The sequence below is a fragment of the Trichomycterus rosablanca genome, chromosome 7, assembly GCF_030014385.1.
Source record: "Trichomycterus rosablanca isolate fTriRos1 chromosome 7, fTriRos1.hap1, whole genome shotgun sequence".
NCBI lineage: Eukaryota > Metazoa > Chordata > Actinopteri > Siluriformes > Trichomycteridae > Trichomycterus > Trichomycterus rosablanca.
Window position 1 is genome coordinate 39,980,739 of NC_085994.1, and position 21,919 is coordinate 40,002,657.

Genomic DNA, 21,919 nt, shown 5'->3' on the forward strand with positions numbered 1-21,919 from the left:
TTGCTAATTGCATAGATAGATTCTTCTCCAGAAACTGTTGGACTATTCGCTCACCCATTTGGCAACCTTAAGCATCCCTGCTCATGTGTAATCATGATTTTTAAAAAAACATGATCGTTTTACAGTGTTTCCGACTCTCTGAAATGTGTTGAAGGCAACAAATTAGGAATTAGTATATGTTTTCAAAAATCAATAAAGTTGACCGTCACATTTTTTTGGATTGGGTTCTGAAACATGTTCTGAAGGTTGAATGCAGGTACAGTTCATACAATAAATAAAGTGATACTGAAATGTTTACGTGGCATTCTCTGCTTTACAGGGACGAAATGATTTCAGAAGCGAGTTACTACTCGAAGGAGAGACCGCCGAGTCTCGGCGGAGGAAGGTAAATCAGTCTGCACATCCACACCATATCAGATCACACCGGCCATTCATTATAACCGGCTATTATATTCCTCCTGCTATACCTGCCCTTCACTCCACCACCTATTTTAATACTCACAAATGAAAACATGTCAGACTTTCTTGCTTATTGTATAGCATCTGGAACAGCTAAAGGCCTTGAAGTGGCTGAAGCACCTGAACTTAGTAACTAGAAGTGGTGTCCATCAACTTTTGGTCTTATACTTTGGGCCTGTGGTAGCCTAGTGGGTAGGGCTTTGGGCTATCAACCGGAAGATTGGCGGTTCAAATCCTGGCTCTGCTATGTAGCCACTGTTGGGTCCTTGAGCAAGGCCCTTAACCCTGTCTGCTCCAGGGGCGCCGTAAGTTGGCTGACCCTGCGCTCTGACCCCAGCTTCCAACACCAGCTGGGATATGCGAAGAAAGAATTTTATTGTACTGTACATCTGTATATGTATATATGACAAATAAAGGATACCTTTCTTTCTAATCTTTCTATAGTATGTGTTCTCTATGTAATGTTTGTGTATGTAGGTTTTAAATAAAGTGCATTTTATGCTTCACAGTAACCACAACATTTCGTTAGCGAGTCACTACTCGAAGGAGAGACCACCGAGTCTCGGTGGAGGAAGGTAAATCGATCTGCACATCAACACCTCCGACATTCGCTTTCAAAACCGAAATATATCAGATCACACCGGCCATTCATTATTACCGGCCATTATATTCCTCCTGCTAGACCTGCCCTTCACTCCACCCCCTATTTTAATGTTCACAAATGAAAACATGTCAGACTTTCTTGCTTATTGTGTAGCATCTTAAATACTATACGGAATTTTGAATGTTTGTGCTTCTTTAGTCAAAACAGCATTTGTGCAGGCCACACAAAACGCGTCTTTATGGACCTCAGTTTGATCACAGGGTTACAGTCATACTGGAACATCTACAGGCCTTCCTAAAGCATCTAATCAATCAATGTCACTGATTTTATTCACCTGTAAGCAGTGTGTGTGGCTAAAGCACCTGAACTCAGTAACTAGAAGTGGTGTCCTCTTACTTTTGGTCATATAGTATGTGTTCTTTATGTAATGTTTATGTGTGTAGGTTTTTAATTAAGTGCATTTTGTGCATCACAGTAATGACACCATTTCGATAGCGAGTCACTACTCGAAGGAGAGACCGCCGAGTCTCGGTGGAGGAAGGTAAATCGATCTGCAGCACGACACCAAAATATATCTGATTCTACCAAACGCTGTTTACTTCAGTTAACAAAGCACTGGTGATCAAACCGGTACTGAAATGTGTACGCTTTACAGGGAGGAAATGATTTCAGTAGCGAGTAACTACTCGAAGGAGAGACCGCCGAGTCTCGGTGGAGAAAGGTAAATCGATCTGCACATCCGCTGCACGTTTGCTTTAAAAATTGTAGTAAAACTGTGTAAATGAGGGTTGGTGGATAAAAACGTTATTAAAACACTATAGTAACTGATTTCATTTTTGACTCTAGGCCCCCATCACCAGCATTCAGCTACCCGTCAATGTACACTAACCCCTCGGTCCAGCTGTCATCACCAATGACCGGAGCACCAAGACCAGAGCCTCAGTACGCCGGACCCGACGATGTGGCCTGCGGTCTGTGTGAAGGACGGAAACTCAAAGCGTGTAAGTCGTGCCTGACGTGTGTCCGTTCCTTCTGCGAGAAGCACGTGAGGGATCACTACATGCGCGAGATCATGTCCACGCACCAGATGGTAGAGGTGACAGAAAATCTGAACATCTACATCGAGAACGCCAAGCTGAAGATGATGGTCACGATGGTGAGGGAGGAGAACAACGCCCTGATGAAGGAGGTCAATGCTCTGAAACAGAAGAGGACCACGCCCCAGCTCCCTGAATACATCTGTAAAGGAAAAACGCCTACGGCAGGTAAAGAACCGGAGAAAGAAGTAGTATTCAGCATTCATTCATTTTTACTAAATCTTTCATACTGGTCAGGGTCATTGTTGGTCTCGTGTCACCTGCTAACATTGGACAGAAATGAAAACTCACATCTAGAGGCAATTTAGAAGCAGTCGATCCACCTTCTGCATATTTAGAATAATAAGTGTGAGTAAATGGGTAGCTGCTACATCCATCACTGGGCAGTAACACCTGAACTTCAGTTTTAATTTAACTCACAGGCTGAACAAATGCAGTTCAAGTCCTGGCTAATGCTTAAAACATGCTCTCTGCTCAAAACAACAGCGTCCCAAAACATTATTTTCTTTAATACTAGTCCCAAACTATTAAAATGGCAATACATAGTTAGAGGAACAGGTAGGTGATTGATAAATGGATTGGTGATTTAATGGATGGATGGATGGATGGCTGGGTTGGTGATTTAATGGATGTGTGATTTGATAGATAAATGGATGGATGGACAAAATGTTATCCGAGTAAATAAACTGGTGATTTGATGGATGGATGAATGGATGAAGAATGGATTGGTGATATGATTGATGGATGGATAGATGGTGATGTGATGGATGAATGGATGGAGGAATGGATTGGTGATGTGATGGATGGATGGATAGATGGTGATGTGATGGATGAATGGATGGAGGAATGGATTGGTGATGTGATGGATGGATGGATGGATGGAGGAATGGATTGGTGATGTGATGGATGGGTGGATGGATTGGTGATTTGATGGATGATAGAGGGAGGAATGGATTGGTGATGTGCTCGATGGATGGATTCTTGATGGATGGATGGATGGATGGATGGAGGAATAAATTGGTGATGTGATTGATGGATGGATTGGTGATTTCATGGATGGATGGTGATTTGATGGACAGATGGATGGATTGATGTGATTAATGGATGGATTGATTGGTGATTTGATGGATGGATAAATGAATGGATGGACAAAATGTTATCCAGGTAGATTTTTTTTCATGCATTACAGGGTCAGGTGAGTGATGGATGAATGGCTGGTTGGATGATGGTTTGTTTCACCATGCTCATGACTGTACACTCTCTCTCTCCTTCTAGTCGATGTGATTTTGGATAGAACGACGGCCCACAGCGCACTTGTCCTCTCCAGTGATAGTAAACAAGTCCGACTAGGGGTCAAATCGCAGCACCCTCGGGGTCCGAACAGTTTTGACAGGTGGCATTGCGTGATCGCTACGCAGGGCTTCAACTCCGGCCGACATTGCTGGGAGGTATGAGCCGACCGATTATCATGGGTACCGTTTATCTACTGCATTATAACATCAATTATTACTGCATTCAATCAAATGAATGAGAAGTCATCATGGACGTCATTAGTCTTGTTTGGCTTTTTATCATAAATGACTTGTGTGTTTTCATTAATAACAATACAGAGGTGATTATTTACAAAACTCATCTTCAGTTCCTACCTGACTGAATTACGGCCACGATGTTGTTTCTGATAACACACCTGCTCTGCTTCTTTGCTGAAATGAAGCATGATGTTTGTGTGTGTGTGTGTGTGTGTGTGTGTTTGCAGGTGGAGGTGAATAAAGAGTTCACCATTGGTGTGATGAAGGCTTCAGCGGTCAGGAAGGGCCACTTCAGCTTCGGTCCATCTCAGGGCTACTGGTGTGTTTTTCACTACTGGCTCTCCTTCTCGGCCCTGAGCGAGCCCGTTACCCGGCTCCCAATCAAAGGTGTCCCCCGCACGCTGGGAGTGTGCCTGGACGTGGACGAGAAGTGGGTCACGTTCTACAACGTTGAGACCAGAGATTGTATCTACACCTTCAAAAACATGAAGCTGGAACCCGGAGAGGAGGTCTGCCCTGTATTCCAGACGCTGGATAAATCGGTAGCTCTTCACATTAAATAGTAAACATAACATGGCGTGGATAACAGAGGCGCTTCAGTCTGTAAAGTGCCAGTTCCAAAGGGTGCTGCAACACCCATCCAGGGGTGCAGCAGAATCAGCTTTTCCACCCTGGAGTTGCTCACTGACATAGGACAATAACATAAAATGTTATGGTCTGGTATGGGAGGTTTTCAGGCTCTTACACACATCCCTTATCTTTAGACTGGCACCCAAGTTCAAGCTTTCATGCATTTACAGCACTTTTATCCAAAGTGACTAACCGAAGCTATGACTGAATACAATTCAAGCAATTGAAGATTAAGGGCCTTGCTTAGGGGCCCAACAGTGTAATTAATCTAAGTAATCCAATACCATACAGATGAAAGAACATGCTATACATCCTGTAAGCCACCACGTTTGTGGTAGAACAACATGGTGAGCCCTCGTCTGTCCTTCCCTCTATGCTGTATTTTAGTCTTATGCTGTGTAAATTATAGCTGTATTATTGTGCCTTCTAAGCATTATAGCATTATATTACCGATATTTGATACACTATATGTCCAAAAGTATTTGGACACCTGATCATGAGCTTGTTGAGATCATGAGCTCATTTCCAAAACCAACTGTACTGAAACAGAGTGACCTCTCTGTGATCTTTAAGCTTTAACAGTCGCTGTTTTGAGATCATTTCTGTGGGAATTTGTGTGCCTTAAATAATGTTCCGGTTCATTCCAGAGCTGTTAAGTGGGGCTGAGTTGAGTCAGGGCTCTGTGCTCTCTATTTTCATGTCTTTATAGGGCTTGATTTGTGCACAGGGCTGCAGTCATTCTGGAACAGGAGGGGCCTTCCCTAAACCTTCTCACAGTCAGAAGCATATAATTCCCTTTAATTAATTGATTTATTACACCCGTTAGCCATTATTGTGGCCGAAACGCATTAATTAGAAGGGACGACTCAATACTTTTGTCCTTATAGTGTATTTGATGTTAATTTGTGTAAATATCAGATTTTTAAAAATATTTTGGTTTGATGTTGTAAATGTAAATGCTATTAAATGTAATCCTGCTTGCGATTATGCAAAAATAAAAGGAAATCTTTTTTTCATTTGGATTTAAGTCTGTGTGGGTTTCTTCTCTCAAATAAAAAAACATAAAGAGGGTTTATTGGCTGCTCTAGTAGTTCCACATAACCCTGAATTAAGTAAAAACAAAATTATAATTTGTGACAAATAGTATCGGATCTACTCGGCCACTCAGCCTTAAGAAGTTTTAATTGGAAAAGACAAAAGCAAAAACAAAACAAATTTAAATCCCTACAAATGAACACGTGTCTGTAATGTTGATTTTTTTTTAGCTTTTTAGTTTTGCTTTATTTTTCTTAGAATTTCAGATGAAAGTGGTCGTGCAGACGTCAAAGCCGAGATGAAACTCGACCAGCATAAACGATAATAAATCTTTATAAACATCACAGTTCAGTTCGATTTGATTGGTCAATGTGAATTCCTGAGATTCACCCTTCAGTCACAACAATAAAAATATTCACACACACACACAGTTCAGTTCCACATTTCCTGTTCTGAGAAGTACCGGTTCTCCTCTCAGGAACCTCTGAACGTTTTCCACATCACTTTACAGCACCCGGTAACTAAGATCTCTCAGAGCTCATGTCTCTTCTTCAGTATGATTTCTCGCACGAGCACCGCCACCTCTTTTCTGATCTCCTCTATCGGTTCCTCCGGCTTCCAGACCCGCAGAACCTGACCCTCGGCGCTCACCAGGAACTTCCAGAAGTTCCACTTGGGTATTCGCTTAACAGAATCTGTGTGATGAGATGTGAGTGTAAGTTTAGTTGACAATAACAATCAATCCAGCAATAATTAAACATGTTTTGTGATTGGCTGTGGAGCTTATGTACAAAAAAAAAACATGGTGATCCATTTGAACACACAGTATTTATTAATATTGGTCTCTACTCGGTTCCAGGACTTTGACTAGGCTGTTTAAAAACTTTCATTCTGATTTGCAAACCTAAGCTCAATGACCTTACATATAAAACTTTGTAGTCTGCTGATAGGTCATCAGAAAAAAAAGACTAGTAATCAGATGGTTGCTGGTTCAAGACGCATTGAAAAAATGCGTCTGCTAAGAACCATAAATATAAGATGACTGATGCTAAAGTTGTGGCTGTTTTCATGGTTTACCAGTATAGTATACTGTATTAAATAAATTAAATAATGCTTTAATCAGGTTTTCTTTCTATCATGTTTTCAGTGTGACAAATATGTGATCACAGAGACAATCAGAAAGGGGGCAATTACTTTTTCTAACTACTGTATATGTAGGTTTTTACCTGTGAGAAATTTAAAAGCAGGCTCTGCCTCAGATCCCATGATTTTGATCTTGTTAAAGAAGGGGAAGGTTACACCGTAGTTGGATCTGGCAAAGGCCTCGGCCTCGCGGCTAGTGCCGGTTTCTGTCTCTCCGTATTGTGAGCACGGAAACGCCAACACGGTAAAATGAGCGGTACCCAGATCACGGTGAAGCTCCTGTAGATTCCGGTAATTCTGCTCTGTCTGCTCACTGTGACTCGCCACATTTACAGCCAAGGAAACCTGAAACCACAACACATACAGGAAAATATAAAATGGGTATAGTGGGCCAATTCCATCTACTATACAGGCAAACCTGATGGGTCTCTGCGAACACAATTTCCCCTCTTTGGCCTTTGGTAATCAAAGAACATTACTTACAAATAACAAAATAACAGTAACAGTACAAATAACAGTTTAAAAGGTGGATGAGTTTGAACCCAGAGAAGTCATTGGCATTTATGGATGTTGTTGATAGTTGGTTTCTGCTTTGTGTGTTTAAGTCTGAACTTTTATTTGTAAAAGTAGCGATGAACCGTATTTATTGATGAGGGTTTTCTGAAATATTACGGAGTAAAGTTCACTGGTATTCAGTGGTCTTAGCCATGCCCTTTATACACATAGTTCCATCCATTCTCTTAATCTTTTAATAATGTTATGGGCTGTAGACTTCTCACATTCAACTTTTTTTAAACAAAAAAAAAACATGCATTTGTCAGCATTTGAAATAATTGAACATTAAGGTAATTTATAGTGAAAATCTATTTAGGTATGATGCACATGGATTTTACATTAAATTAATGAAAATTGAGAGTAAAATAGCAGTTCATCTGTATAGGAAACCAAACGATTCTTCTACAAAGAATCGGTACGTGGATTCATAACAGACAGCAGACAGCAGTGTGAGTAAGTGTAAATAAGCTAATTAAAAACCTAAATAACTCAACTGGGTTCTTTAAACAACGAATAAATGAAAAATGGTGGTAAAAATTATATTTTACTGAGATAACAACATTTAATATGTGATGATTCACCTAGAAAGTGTCGTTTGAGATAATCGAATCGATTCATATTTGTTTCGATATTTACAACCTCTCTGTAAATCTTATTAACCAAAATGCAAACCACTCAGGTAGAACTTATCAAGAAATGTTAACATTTATATTTTAAGCCACAAATTAACAAAAAAATAGATTTCTCAGCTCCGTCTGATAAATCGAGTCGGCGAAATGATTCAAAACAGTTGTTAGTGTGAAGCTGATGAATCAAAACTCGAATCACTTACAAATGATTCCTAAAAAGAATCAAATCAGTAAAGTGATTCACAGCGATTCTTCTGTGAGGGAGCTCAGATTGTGACTAAAATCTTAAAACTGATAGATAAAAGTTTGTGAACCCGCCGCTAACCTTTAATGGCGAACGTATGTTTGTTATGTTGTAGTTTAATGGTAATAAAGTGATAAAAACAAGCGCAGTTATTGATGAACTGAATGTGACACGTAGCTGTACTTACTTTCCCCCTGAACTTCTCCAGAGAAACGAACCGTCCTCTGCTGTCCGTCACCTGGAACGTGTAGAAGTCTTTAGATTTGCGGGGTTTGGATAATTTAGTGTGCAGTAGATAAAGAGAAGCCATGCAGAACGCAGAAGTCAGTAAGAGGGTTAGAGATACTCCGGGTTTGGAGCTGGAGGGTTTGGTGGGATAGCCACCCAGAGCCTCCATGTTGGGGAGTGCAGATGCAGGACTTGGGTTGAGGAGTGGAGATGTTTGGAGGTGGAGAAGGAATCAGATTACAACAAAAAAGTCTGCAGGAACCTTCCAGAGCAGTTTAGCAACAAGAAGCCACGTTTCTCACTAAACCCTATATTAAAACCCAGAGTTGAGAACCTTTAGATGATGAATTTACACATTGCTCATCTCACCTGAAATGTAGCTGACCAGCCAAGACAAGTTTGTTTATTCAGCATTAAAACTTTAGTTCTGAATTACATGTTTAAACGTAACTCTGGTGCGTACAAAATTGTGTTAGAGTTGATAACATTCCAGCAGGTAAATTAGTAATGGAACTGTTGGCGAGCATGAGAACAATCACACTGTAACCCATAGCATAATTGGCCACTAACATATTTATAAAGCCCCTTATTATGGCACAAATTTAAAGCCCAGCTTACCAAACCATTCCAACAATTTACCTGCGGTCACGATTTAAAAGCAGTCCTACAGTCTAAGCAAGCCAACAACATAGCTATGTTCTAATTCATTACTTGTTTGGGGGGCACGGTGGCTCAGTGGATAGCACTGTCGCCTGACAGCAAGAAGGTCCTGGGTTTGATCCCTAGGTGGGGCGGTCTGGGTCCTTTCTGTGTGGAGTTTGCATGTTCTCCCCGTGTCTGTGTGGGTTTTTTCCGGGAGCTCCTGTTTCCTCCCACAGTCCAAAGACGTGCAAGTGAGGTGAACTGGAGATACAAAATTGTCCACGACTGTGTTCAATATGACCTTGTAGACTGATGAATCTTGTGTAATGTTAAAATCTTAATAAATAAATTCCTTTTTTTAATAGGAATAGGACTTAATTGGACTTAATAGGAATCACCCCTTAATCGTTATATTTACAGCATTTAGCTGTTTAGATGCACTTATACAGAGCAACTGACTGTACAGCTTTTGCTAAACATTTTCTTATTCTAGTACCAGAAGACATCAGTCTAAGAACCCGTTTCTGCTGGAACCCTGTTAGAACAAAAATAATATAGGTACAACAGATAGAAGCTTTTGGCAGCAAGAGATTCAGCTGTTCGAATAGACAGGGGAAGTTCATTCCACCACCTGGGTCCTGGTACAAAGAAGAGCCTTGATGTCCATCTTCCTCGTGTCTTTATAGTTTCTGATGTGGCAGCACTTGCATAGATTGAAAACCAGCTGTGCGCACGCATTTTCTGATGGGACTTCAGGACAACACCAAGGTTTCAGAGATGACTAGATGTTGGCATGAATACACACTAAAGCACCAGGAATAAATAGTATGTGTGTTCTTATTGAAATTAACTTTGAGATCATGAGCTGAAATCCATACAAACTAACAACAGACCTGTTTTGTAAATTAGTACTATTACTATTAGTTTACTGGCCCAGACTTGGCCTTATCAGTACAATTCACATTCTCGATAGGTCAGACAAAACTCAGAGCATAACACCACCATTATACGTCACAGTAGGTACAGTGTAAAGTTTTTGGGATTGAATGGCTCACTTTTAGTCATACAAACAATTCTTCTGGTCCCTGTACCTGAATGAAGTTTCCTACAGAAGGCTTTGCCTTGTAATCATGTAATCAGCAAACAACTCAGTCTAGCTTCCTGGTGCCAAATTTGGTGCAGGAGCTACATTTTTGGTCCTGCAGCTTCCAAGCCTCGTTCCAGCAGCTTCTACAGTAATTCATGGCACTGCTTCTTGGATTACATCTGACCCATCAAGACAAGTTTTAGGACATAGAAGTCACATTCCTGATCTGTGCTTTCTAAAATCTGTACAGGAGTTCTTAAACTTTTCCATTGCAATACAAGGTTTTGTTTAATAGGTGTAGTCAAGCTAGCCCAAATAATATGGACACAGAGAAGTCAGCAGCCATGTCACAAAGTTAAATTACACCATTTCATAAAATGTAGACAGTATAATTTACAGCATTTTTTTATTATTGACATCATGACTATGAATACGTTTGTGTGTGATCAGAGCTGATGCACGGGCGTGGCGGGCGAGTGCAGCAGTTCCTGGTTCAGCAGGCGGAACAGCAGGGCGCATTTATTGCGCTCCGTGACGTTACCCAGCTTGTGATGTAATCGAGCCTGCAGGTAATGAACGTCCCGCAATCTCTGCTTACAGTCCAGCTGGGAGAAATACAGACCGGCCTCGTCCAGAGTCTGTACTGCCAACTCCAGTGCTACAGACACACACAGAACGGGACAGGAGATACAGCGTGCTGTTAGTACCAGCGATGTTCGGATTAATGCCAACATTGGTGCATCTGAACTCACCGGGGGTTCGGTTTTGGTCGGGGGCAGATGCAGACAGAGCTATGTGGCACTGTGCCATTAGCAGCAGAGCTTTAGCTTTATCCATCAGTGCACTGTGGGCTAATACACTCTCCAAAACGTCACCCACCAGAGAAAGGGCCTGCTCTGGTACTCCCAACATCAACTATATAACACACACACACACACACACACACACAGTTCAGAATATTTCATAAATCAAGGCGATTTTTTATTTTAGGAAAATAATGGTGTGTGTGTGTGTGTACCTGTGTGTATGCGAGGTGCAGTACAGTTTTAGACTCCAGTCTCTGCAGGTTGTGTTGGCGTGTGAGCGCTAGAGCCTTCAGCAGGAGAGGAAGAGCAGCCGAAAATCCACTGGAGTCCCAGTGTAGCTCTGCGGTGGCTAACATCACCCTACAAAACACACACACACACCAGCTTTGTAGGCAGTAGGCAGTAAGGTAGCTCACTAGGTTTTGAGACAGACCCTATGATGCAGAGTAAGGAGTGTTATTGTACCTGATGAGCATCTCAGTCTTCTTGTTCTTCTCACACTGCTGCTGTAGCTGCTGCAGGATCTTAGATGCTTCTGATGTTCGTTTTATAGCCTTCAACAGCTGAGCTTTTCTTTAAACACACACACACACACACACATCATCATGAACACACACACCATTGTGTAAACACACACACACAACCATGAACACACACACACACACCATCATGAACACACACAAACACACAATCATGAACACAAACACCATCAAGTACACACACACTCATGAACACACACTATAATGTAGACACACAGTTCATCATGAACACACACACACACAATCATGAACGAACACACACCATCATGTACACACACACTCATGAACACACACCATCATGGACACACACACAAACATGAACACACACCATCATGGACACACACCATCATGGACACACACACAATCATGAACACACACCATCATGGACACACACACAATCATGAACACACACACCATCATGTACACACACACAAAATCATGACACACAATCATAAGCACACACCATCATGAACACACACAATCCATCATGTACACACACACAATCACACACACCTGCATGCACACACACACACCATTATGTACACACCATCATGTACACACACACACACACACCATTATGTACACACACCATCATGTACACACAATCATGAACACACACACCATCATGTACACACACACCATCATGTACATGTACACACACACACACACACACACACACTAATGAACAAACACCATCAAGTACACACACACTCATGAACCCACACACACCATCATGTACACACACACCATCATGTACACACACACACACATACACACACACACACACTAATGAACAAACACCATCAAGTACACACACACTCATGAACCCACACACACGATCACGAACACACACACTATAATGTGTACACACACACACACACACACACACGTCATCATGGAGATCAAACCAGATGCGCAAACTCAGTACCTGTAAAGACCCTCCGTACTGCTGAGGGCTGAGATGGAGGTGACATGAGGTTCAGCCAGGTTATGTTTCCCATCATTCATAGCTTTCTCAAACTGGATATTCAGATCACACAGCATCCAGATCTGCAACCACAGGGAACACACGGTAGAGCTTCATGGAGTTTTGGAATTAGTGTGTATTTTCTTTACATGATCCTTCACCAGCCCGGGTTTAGTCATTCTGAGGGAGCTAAAATTGGTCTTTAGTTTGTAATCTAAATGCTTTATTGTGGTCAGGGTCACAGGGGGTTTGGTTCCACCAGGAATCATTGGGCTTAAAGGACATCCATCACAGGGCTGACAGCACCGCTGAGGTTCGAACCTGGGTGGCAGCAGTGGTGAGCTAGGGCTCATGGGTTCGAATCTCTGCTGTGATTAACAGAAGTCAACAGGGTTCCTCATTGCTGCTGAATTGCGACCTCTGCTGGCTGGTCGTGGCACCTGCATAAGGGAATAGGAACTCACAGAGGAGGAAAGCCGTGTGTCTTTATCAATGTTATCAAGTGAAAAGAAGTGCTTGAAGTGTGTGTGTGTGTGTGTGTGTGTGTGTGTGTGTGTGTGTGCGTGTGTGCGTGTGTAGTGCAACCAGGAGCTAAAAAAAGGAATTGGACATGACTAAATTGGGAGTAAAATGCAGCAGCGTTGCATAAACATTATAATGATTGTAAGGGGGCAAGAGAAATAGTTTGGCTGGACTCTGATTGTGGTCTCACCTTGGCATGTTGAGTGTGAGGAGGAAAACGCTGCTTCAGGTGTCTGATGATGTCACTAGCAGCCCCGTACAGGCCCTGCAAAGGGACAAAAAGCACATTATTCAACATACCAGTAGGTGGCATGGTTCAGTTAGTAGTTCTTCCATTCATTCATTCATTCGTAATAACAGTTTCATCATCGTGGGGGTCGTGAAAGATCTGGCGCCAACACACCCTGAACAACATCGCTTATACATAAACAAGGATGGAATTTAGAGCTGCCAATCCAACTTCTGCACGATTCTCAATTGTGGAGAACATGTTAAACTCCTGACAGACTGTGACTAAAGGCAGGGATGAAAACACAGGTCTTCAGGACTCGTGATGCTGTGCAGCACTCGCAACCCAAGCAAATGAGTTTGGAACGTTCACAACATGGGTTTCCTCCCATTTATCAAAAACATATCAGTAGGGGTATTCACTGCTGTATTAACCCCGAGTGTTTCCGGGTGGCACCGGACCCCCTGCGGCCCCGATCAGGATGACACGGTTACCGAATCACCAGTTCTGAATACAACGATTAGGAACAGAGGAAAAGTTGAAAGAGGAGAACCTGCTCAGCGTGGAGCTGTGCCAGGTGACACAGGACGAAGGTGAACGCTTCGGTGTTGTTCTGCTGAACGCCGAAATTCACCGGCTCCAAACTGTTCAGGTTCAACAGGAGCTGAGACTGCTGGAGAGCCATGATGCTGTAAAAAGTAAGTGCACCCTTGCTTAATTAGGGGTTTTAATGAATCAGAATCTCATCAACATTTCAGGAGGTTCAGGTCTGGATTTATGCATTTTTTTGGCAATTTTGTCGTATCCGGTTCCCTTCTTTACTGCTGCAGAGCCTGATTCTGAGCGAGGAGGGCCGTACCTAACACACACCTCCTCCGACACGGAAGTTTATCTGGATGGTCCGCCATGGATTAGAAGTTGCTGGAACATGGGTGTCACTGCCTCCAATCAAGCAAGCTTTAAATCACATTCCGATTCCTTCCTGGGCTTTCTTTTTTGCACCAAAGCCTTCAAGCCTATGGTCATGCAAAGCTCACTTGACTGTGGACAGTGTCCCTCATCTCTTACAGCTGTATGTGAATAAAAACCAGCTGGACTAGACTTTTCTCAGATGTCTTTGTTAGGATGCTGCCATCTTGTGAAGGATAAACAAGATCCTTAATCAGAGCAAAGGAATCTGGGAAATCGTCGTCCTCACCTCTTGCCGTACATCTTCCACAGGGAGGCGGTCTGTGCCAGGCTGATCTCGATCAGTTCGTTTAGACTCTGCTTCCACAGGAGCACGCTGGTCCTGCGCTGGGCATCTAACAGCTGGGGGGCGGAGACGCCCTGCAGCGCCTCCCGCTGGACCAGAGACTGAACACCCAGACATGCCAGGTACTGTAGAAAGGAGGAGAAGTCTGAAAATCTCAATAAAATAGTTCCACCTGTCAGAAAAGCTCAAGAACCCTTGCAGTAGGCATCTCAGAACATGCATCATCTCTGGATCTCTCTTAGGTTGTCTGTAAGCTTGTGTGAGCATGTGTACAGGAGCCAAGCTCACACTTTTAAATGATAAATGGCATCCATGCTGGCCAAGGACGACAAGAGACTAGCACATGCCCCCAATCCATATGATTTGTGGCACTTTGGAAAGGTCAGCGGCAGACGGGGTCATCAGACAAAATTTTAGGAGCAGCGGCAAGCCGTACAAACCGCAAAGCAATGCAGCGAATCTGCCTCACTCCATAGGAAACAACGACACAGCCAGAACAAAAGCGGTTTTGTCACATTATTACATAAATGCAGCCTTAACACACACCGATCAGCCATAACATTAAAACCACCTCCTTGTTTCTACACTCACTGTCCATGTTATCAGCTCCACTTACCATATAGAAGCACTTTGTAGTTCTACAATTACTGACTGTAGTCCATCTGTTTCTCTACATGCTTTGTTACCCCCCTTTCACCCTGTTCTTCAATGGTCAGGACCCCCACAGAGCAGGTATTATTTAGGTGGTGGATCATTCTCAGCACTGCAGTGACGCTGACATGGTGGTGGTGTGTTAGTGTGTGTTGTGCTGGTATGAGTGGATCAGACACAGCAGCGCTGCTGGAGTTTTTAAACACCTCACTGTCACTGCTGGACTGAGAATCGTCCACCAACCAAAAATATATCCAGCCAACAGCGTCCTGTGACCACTGATGAAGGTCTAGAAGATGAGCGACTCAAACAGCAGCAATAGATGAGCGATCGTCTCTGACTTTACATCTACAAGGTGGACCGACTAGGTAGGAGTGTCTAATAGAGTGGAAAACTCCAGCAGCGCTGCTGTGTCTGATTCACTCGTACCAGCACAACACACACTAACACACCACCACCATGTCAGTGTCACTGCAGTGCTGAGAATGATCCACCACCTAAATAATAGCTGCTCTGTGGTGGTCCTGTGGGGGTCCTGACCATTGAAGAACAGGGTGAAAGCAGATGGACTACAGTCAGTAATTGTAGAACTACAAAGTGCTTCTATATGGTAAGTGGAGCTGATAACATGGACAGTGAGTGTAGAAACAAGGAGGTGGTTTTAATGTTATGGCTGATCGGTGTATGTATTGAGTGAGGATGGACAGTCCTCCTTTAATAGAGTCAACATGGTGTTAATGTGTTCCTTTATTTTTTGGCCTATTAATGCTGCTGTGAACTTACAGGTAGGCAGAAATGTGCGGCCATTTTCACAGAGTCTTCGGTGAGGACAGCACTCTCCGATCCCTTCATCTGCTCCAACGTGTACAACCAACTCTACACACACACACACACACACACACACACACACACAGATGGAGAAATCTTGAGCTCTGATGATCCGACATTACCGTGTAAACGATCCTGAACAGAACTGAACCGAGGGAGAGTGCGCTGATGCCGTACCAGACAGTGTTGAAGGCAGACGTGATCGTTAGCCTCCTGAGCGATCCGTATGGCCTCCTGAAGAGCGAGATCAGCCTGCTGACTGTGGAGAAAGAAACATTAACATCAGCAGAACCATTTCACATGCCGTCGTGTTCCTAAATGCGAGATACAAATTGAGATGTGCAGCAAGGGGGCGCTATAGCAGCTGTATGTCATCTAGCCACCCACATTTTGTCCATTTTTACCACGACCCAGGCATCAAAATGAAACACGAAACAAAATATTAATATTAATTCATAAAAATGGGCACAATCTGGTCCCACTGTGGTTTACAAGATGTACCGTAAAGCCTCCACAAGGGGGAGTTCATGTACAAGTTAATTTCATGTTTATGCTCATTAAAATACACATACAATTAGTTATTTTTTTCTCTGCGACCCTGATCTTCACCACTCAGGAGTGTGAGTGTGTTCATCTCCGGTCTGTCATGGCAAAGCTTGTTCATCCCATTTTCTCCCAGTTTAGTCATTACCGATCCCTAATTGATCAAGGAGAGCCGGATCGCTACACGCCCCCTCCGATGCATGTACAGGTTAGCTCATCATGAGAACTAGTTACTGGATGTGTGATTCTCACTAGTGGTTGAAGCGACAGTGCAGGGTTGCCAGGTTGAGGATGGCGTATCGGAGACTGCGTCCGAATCCCTCGTCTCCGTTACTCTTTCCTTCTGCGCCGGACAGGATGAGTCGGTCGAAGTAGTGCAGCAGGCTGTGAGTGGAGGTGAAGACGTCCTGCACGCGAACGCTGTTCAGATAGCTCAGATAGTGCTGCGTATACAGAGAGAGAGAGACACACAGAGAGAGAGAGAGAGAGAGACACACAGAGAGAGAGACGGGTATCGTATCGAAAAGCCATCAAATTACTAAAACGACCATCATGGTGCGATACTCACAGCTTCAGCAAAGTCAGGGTTGAACTTGAGGATGTTGTTGAGCTCATCCTGAAGTTTATCAGGACTCATCGCTTTGTTCTCATCGTTCTTCAACATGTACGCCTACAACACACACACACACACACTCAGAAACCTCGTAGATCTGCACCATACTCCTTATAAAAGTGTGTCCATAACTGACCTGCCGTGCGAGGAAATATTCCGCCTGTTTCTGAGACAGCGGCCCTCCGGTCTCGTCACACCTACAGAGACATGAGCTGTCAAAGACCAACCAACACAGCACAATTTAGATATACTCAGTTCCCATGTGCGCTCTGGTGACCTCTGCAGTCTGCAGACTGAGTCTCATCACACTATACTCTCTACACTCCTAAATTATTCAATTGTAATCAACATTATCCTGGTCAGGGTCACGGCTGGTCCAGTTACACCGGGAAATACTGGACGCAAGGCAGGACAAGCCTTTCTAGAAGAGGGGAGGCTGTCCAACAAGCTTTTGGTCAGGTGTCCACATACTTTTGGTCAGTGTATTTATGACACTTGGCTTCGCGTGTTCGTACCTACATCCCAAGACCCAGTGAAAGCGAAACAGATCTTTCTATTTTATATATAAATACATTTCTAAAGAACTACAGGTCACATATAGATACCAACAGTGCTGTTTCAAAACATGCATTAGGTGGATTGGCTGCTCTAAATCGTCCCTAGGTGGGAATGGGTGTGTGCTGTCCTGTAATGGAGTGGCCTCCCTGTTCAAGCTGTATTCTTGCACATTCACAGAGGTACCTGGTGGTACCGGAACCCACTGTGACCCTGACCAGGATGACCAAAGCATGATATAAATCTGTAACAGAAGCAACATAGTGTATAGACAGACTAACGGGAGATCTGATTGGTGCTGAGGAGGGATGTGGAGCTCGATCTTCGGAGTGTCGTCGACGCTGACGTCTTCGTTAGCCGTTAGCTCCATCTGGTCGTTGGTGAGAATGGAGACGTCAGGCCGGCTTTGTTCTCCACGAGAACAGTACTGCTGCAGAGCTTTGTAGAGCTTGTAGACCTGACTGAAGGAGAGCTTGTTGTACGCCAGCAGCATTTGACGCATGAACAGACCTGCACAGAAAGCACAGCGTCATATTGATGCATGATGTTCAGTTACGGTTAGGTTTACATCCGCTCACATTCGACTTGCATTTCATTGCAGCTTTTTTGCTACTGAATGACTGAGTACAGTCTGTGACTTCTCTGTGCCCATTTAAATACGGCTTGTTTGATTGCAGCCTGCTCCAAAATAGACACTGGATGAGAGTTTTGTGGTGCAACCCAACACTGTACATGCTGTAAAGCACGGTGGTGGTAGTATAGTATTACGTTTTGTTACGTTACGTTACAAGTGTCTTTAAGCTAAGCCACTCACCCACCACACTGGTTCTGAAGGCCTCAGAGTCACTAAATGCGGAGGGCAGCATGGCAAAGAAATGTTCCATATCCTGAAGCTCTTTCTCCGCCATCGAACACAACCTGAGAGAAACCCAGGAAGATCATCACAGCAGAGAAACATTTTAAGATTTTAAGGCGACTGGATCTGTCCTCAAAGCTGAGAATTGTGGGTTCCAGTCCCACATACAGAAACAACAAACACTAAAAGAAATGAACGTTGGCCGATACAGACACTAATTTGATGCCTACATCCTTCATCCTTACAATAAACACTTCTGGAAAGATTCACCACTGTACTACAATTTATCCATTTACAAATATCAGCTCTCACCGTGGTTGTGGTGGAGTCCCAGAGCCTTAGAAGAAGGTTTTCTTTAGGTGATGATTAAAATGATTGATGATTTAAATTCTGGCTAATTCATTACATCTGGATCAAACCTACAAATGCAATCAGCTCTTTAAGAGCTACTGAGACGTGTCGTCTTTCCTCACAGACCCTCATCGTAGATGAATGTAGCACGTCTGCATACCATCCTAAGGGTGTCAGGAAAGAAGCTGGCATGCCAACACTGTGCCAACATCATGTACCATGTACTGAGAGACAGAATGACAGAAGGATGTTAAAAGGTTACCTTTGTTTAACAGAATTCATGATAAGAGGAGAACAATCTTCTACTGTACTGAGGAACTGCTCGAACGTTAAATCAGGACCCTGTCACACACACACACACACACACACACACACACACAATGAATTAAACATTATGTACAAAATATTCAGTGACTTAGTTTCCAAATACCTCTCGATCATAAATGCACCCAGACAAAAAGTACTCAACCATTACACCCTCCTTAAGCACCTTCAGTCACATGCCCCAAATTATAATATCTTTTTACATTTTAGGCATTTAGCAGACGCTTTTATCCAAAGCGACTTGTGACAGTATACAATCTAAGCAATTGAGGGGCAACCTGGCAGTATCTTACTGGTCCAGTACCTTGTTGTTTGTTTGTTTATTACGATTTTAACGTCATGTTTTACATTTTTGGTTACATTCATGACAGGAACGGTAGTTACTCACTACACAAGATTCATCAGTTCTCAAGGTTATATCGAACACAGTCATGGACAATTTAGTGCCCCCAATTCACCTCACTTGCACGTCTTTGGACTGTGGGAGGAAACCGGAGAACCTGGAGGAAACCCACACGGACACGGGGAGAACCCGGACCGCCCCAACTGGGGATCGAAGCCAGGACCTTCTTGCTGTGAGGCGACAGTGCTGCCCACTTAGCCACCGCTGCCCTGTGTAGAACAGAATAGAATGCCTTTATTTGTCGCATATCTGCGACAATGTTAGGAAGCCATTGTATGGTGCCCCTGGAGCTGAGAGGGTTAAGGGCCTTGCTCAAGGGCCCAACAGTGACTGCATGGCAGAGTTGGGATTCAAACTCTTAACCTTTCAGTTGATAGCACACAGCTCTACCCACTAAGCTACCACTGTCCCAGCAGTATACCTTGACCATAAATACCCCCAGAGCTTAATGCCCCTAATCAATAGTGGTATTATATGCACATGTATACCTGTTGGAGTGGGAGGATGAGCAGGTTGAGTTTCCTCCTGTGCTGAAGGTTGATTGCAGGTTGATTCTGATTGCTGGAGCTCATCTCACACAGCAGTGCTAATACTGAGACTTTATACGGTGTAACCCAGTCCTTAATCCCAAACATGTTCCCCTGTACCAGTCCTGCACCCATAACAGCAGGGCTGGAGTACACCCCCTCCTGTACAGTCGCCATTCTAATACTACTCTTCCTAAAGTACTCAACTTCGATATTAACTACACATCTGCTGAGCTAACGAGACCACCTGAATCAGTCTAGCCATTATTATTGTTGTTATTATTAATATTAACACAGAGCTAATGTTACTATGCTAATGCTAATTAGCAGCTAACGAATCATATTCACTATCACTTATGTTAACTAGCTGCTATCATTTAGCCACACAGCTAACAGCGCTAACACGGTTAACTCAGATTCAAAACGCCCTCATGAAGTTCTCTTCGATGGATCTGGCGACGGGGTTTGAACCGACTGAAGTGGGGCAGACCGCCATCTACTGGCATGCACACATACCACTGAATATACAGTACAACAAATGGGCAAAAGTATGTGGACACCACTTCTACACTGTTTAAAACAGCACAACATTGTAAGACTGTAGGTCTGAGATGGTTTCAGTTGGTAAATGTTGCTTCTGCTGGCTGGTCAGTGTGGGATTTTGGAAGAGAACACATGAACTTGTTCATAACACAGCAAATGCTGGTTTCGTGACCAGCAAAAAACAGCATGAACCCGTTCAGAACAACAAATTCTGCTTGTTGATGAGCAAAAACCAGCAGTATCCGGTTCAAAACACAACCAATGCTGGTTGTTTGTTTGTTTATTAGGGTTTTAACGTCATGTTTTACACTTGTGGTTACATTCATGACAGGAAACGGTAGTTACTCATTACACAAGTTTACATCAAACACAGTCTTGGACAATTTAGTGTCTCCAATTCACCTCACTTGCACGTCTTTGGACCGTGGGAGGAAACCGGAGCACCCGGAGGAAACCCACGCAGACACGGGGAGAACATGCAAACTTTACACAGAAAGGACACGGACCGCCCCACCTGGGGATCGAACCCAGGACCTTCTTGCCGTGAGGCGACAGTGCCACCCACTTAGCCACCGCTGGTTATGACCAACTAAAACAGCATGGATGTGCACAAACCACAACAAATTCTGGTTGGTAACCAGCAAAAACCAGCAGGGTCGTTCCTACAATTCGGTGCCTTTTGTGTCTCCAGTACTGATCGATGTATTTATTAAGTACATTTTAAACAATACAATTTCTAAACATCTTACTGAAATAATGAACACTTTCAAATACTAAACACAATGTTTTCTACCCCCCAAATGAAATGACTGTATACAAACTGTTTTTATCTCTTAGATACTAGAGGCTTTCCCATGATCCCCAGTGCTGTACGTTCTGATTTAGTGATGATATATGAGGTTTAATCATGAAAATATCTCAGTCTTTTAATACTGTTTAAAAGCTTTGATTAAGTCCCTCTAAACCCTGGATTTTTTTTCTTTATGAGTTTGATTTTATTGCTGATTATGAGGGTTTTTCACACGTCCCTCAGGTTTCTGTTCCACCCTGTTATTTCTTACTACTGTCTCTTAAAATGAAGAGCTGTTTTACATACTGACATCATTTCCTGGAGCTCACATGATCTTTTTGGAGAGAAAACAACTGTGGAAGATGAGCGGCTTATTAAACTCCTCATTTTAATGTTGTTTTTTCCACATTTTATCCTAAAAGTCTTATATGGTCAATCATAACATGTCCACCCTGTTATGGGATATATGAGAAAAAGCAAAACGATTTGATCATTTTAAAAATTATCACACTAAAAAGCAGAGAATTCTTTGTCTGAATTCACTTTTATGCTAGCATGGTTTTGCTCACTCGCTAGCTAATGGCTAATTTTATGTCAGAATGTCCACCCTGTTATGGTCCACCCTGTTACGACCTAATACGTAACAGGCTGGACGTCACAGTGTATATGAGGTGCATGTGTAATTTAGCTTGACCAATATTAGTTTGGAAAAGTATAACACGTCCTTTTTATAAT

General features: G+C 43.1%; 2 protein-coding genes across 2 annotated transcripts; both read right to left on the bottom strand.

The window, feature by feature from the left end:
* Positions 1–5,602: 5,602 nt before the first annotated feature.
* gpx8 (glutathione peroxidase 8 (putative)) lies at positions 5,603–8,322 on the bottom strand. Its single transcript, XM_062999584.1, has 3 exons — positions 8,113–8,322; positions 6,581–6,842; positions 5,603–6,049 (listed from the first exon to the last, which is right to left on the bottom strand). Exons 1-3 carry the CDS (start codon positions 8,320–8,322, stop codon positions 5,886–5,888), a joined length of 636 nt encoding a protein of 211 aa, XP_062855654.1. The 3' UTR covers positions 5,603–5,885.
* A 1,949-nt stretch (positions 8,323–10,271) lies between these two features.
* anapc5 (anaphase promoting complex subunit 5) lies at positions 10,272–20,121 on the bottom strand. Its single transcript, XM_062999470.1, has 17 exons — positions 19,813–20,121; positions 18,860–18,939; positions 18,205–18,308; positions 17,672–17,900; positions 16,972–17,032; positions 16,791–16,892; positions 16,475–16,665; positions 15,857–15,938; positions 15,635–15,727; positions 14,144–14,325; positions 13,499–13,634; positions 12,907–12,981; positions 12,156–12,277; positions 11,154–11,261; positions 10,901–11,048; positions 10,635–10,797; positions 10,272–10,540 (listed from the first exon to the last, which is right to left on the bottom strand). The coding sequence occupies exons 1-17, from the start codon at positions 20,026–20,028 to the stop codon at positions 10,329–10,331; spliced, it is 2,304 nt and encodes a 767-aa protein (XP_062855540.1). The 5' UTR covers positions 20,029–20,121; the 3' UTR covers positions 10,272–10,328.
* Positions 20,122–21,919: the final 1,798 nt, after the last annotated feature.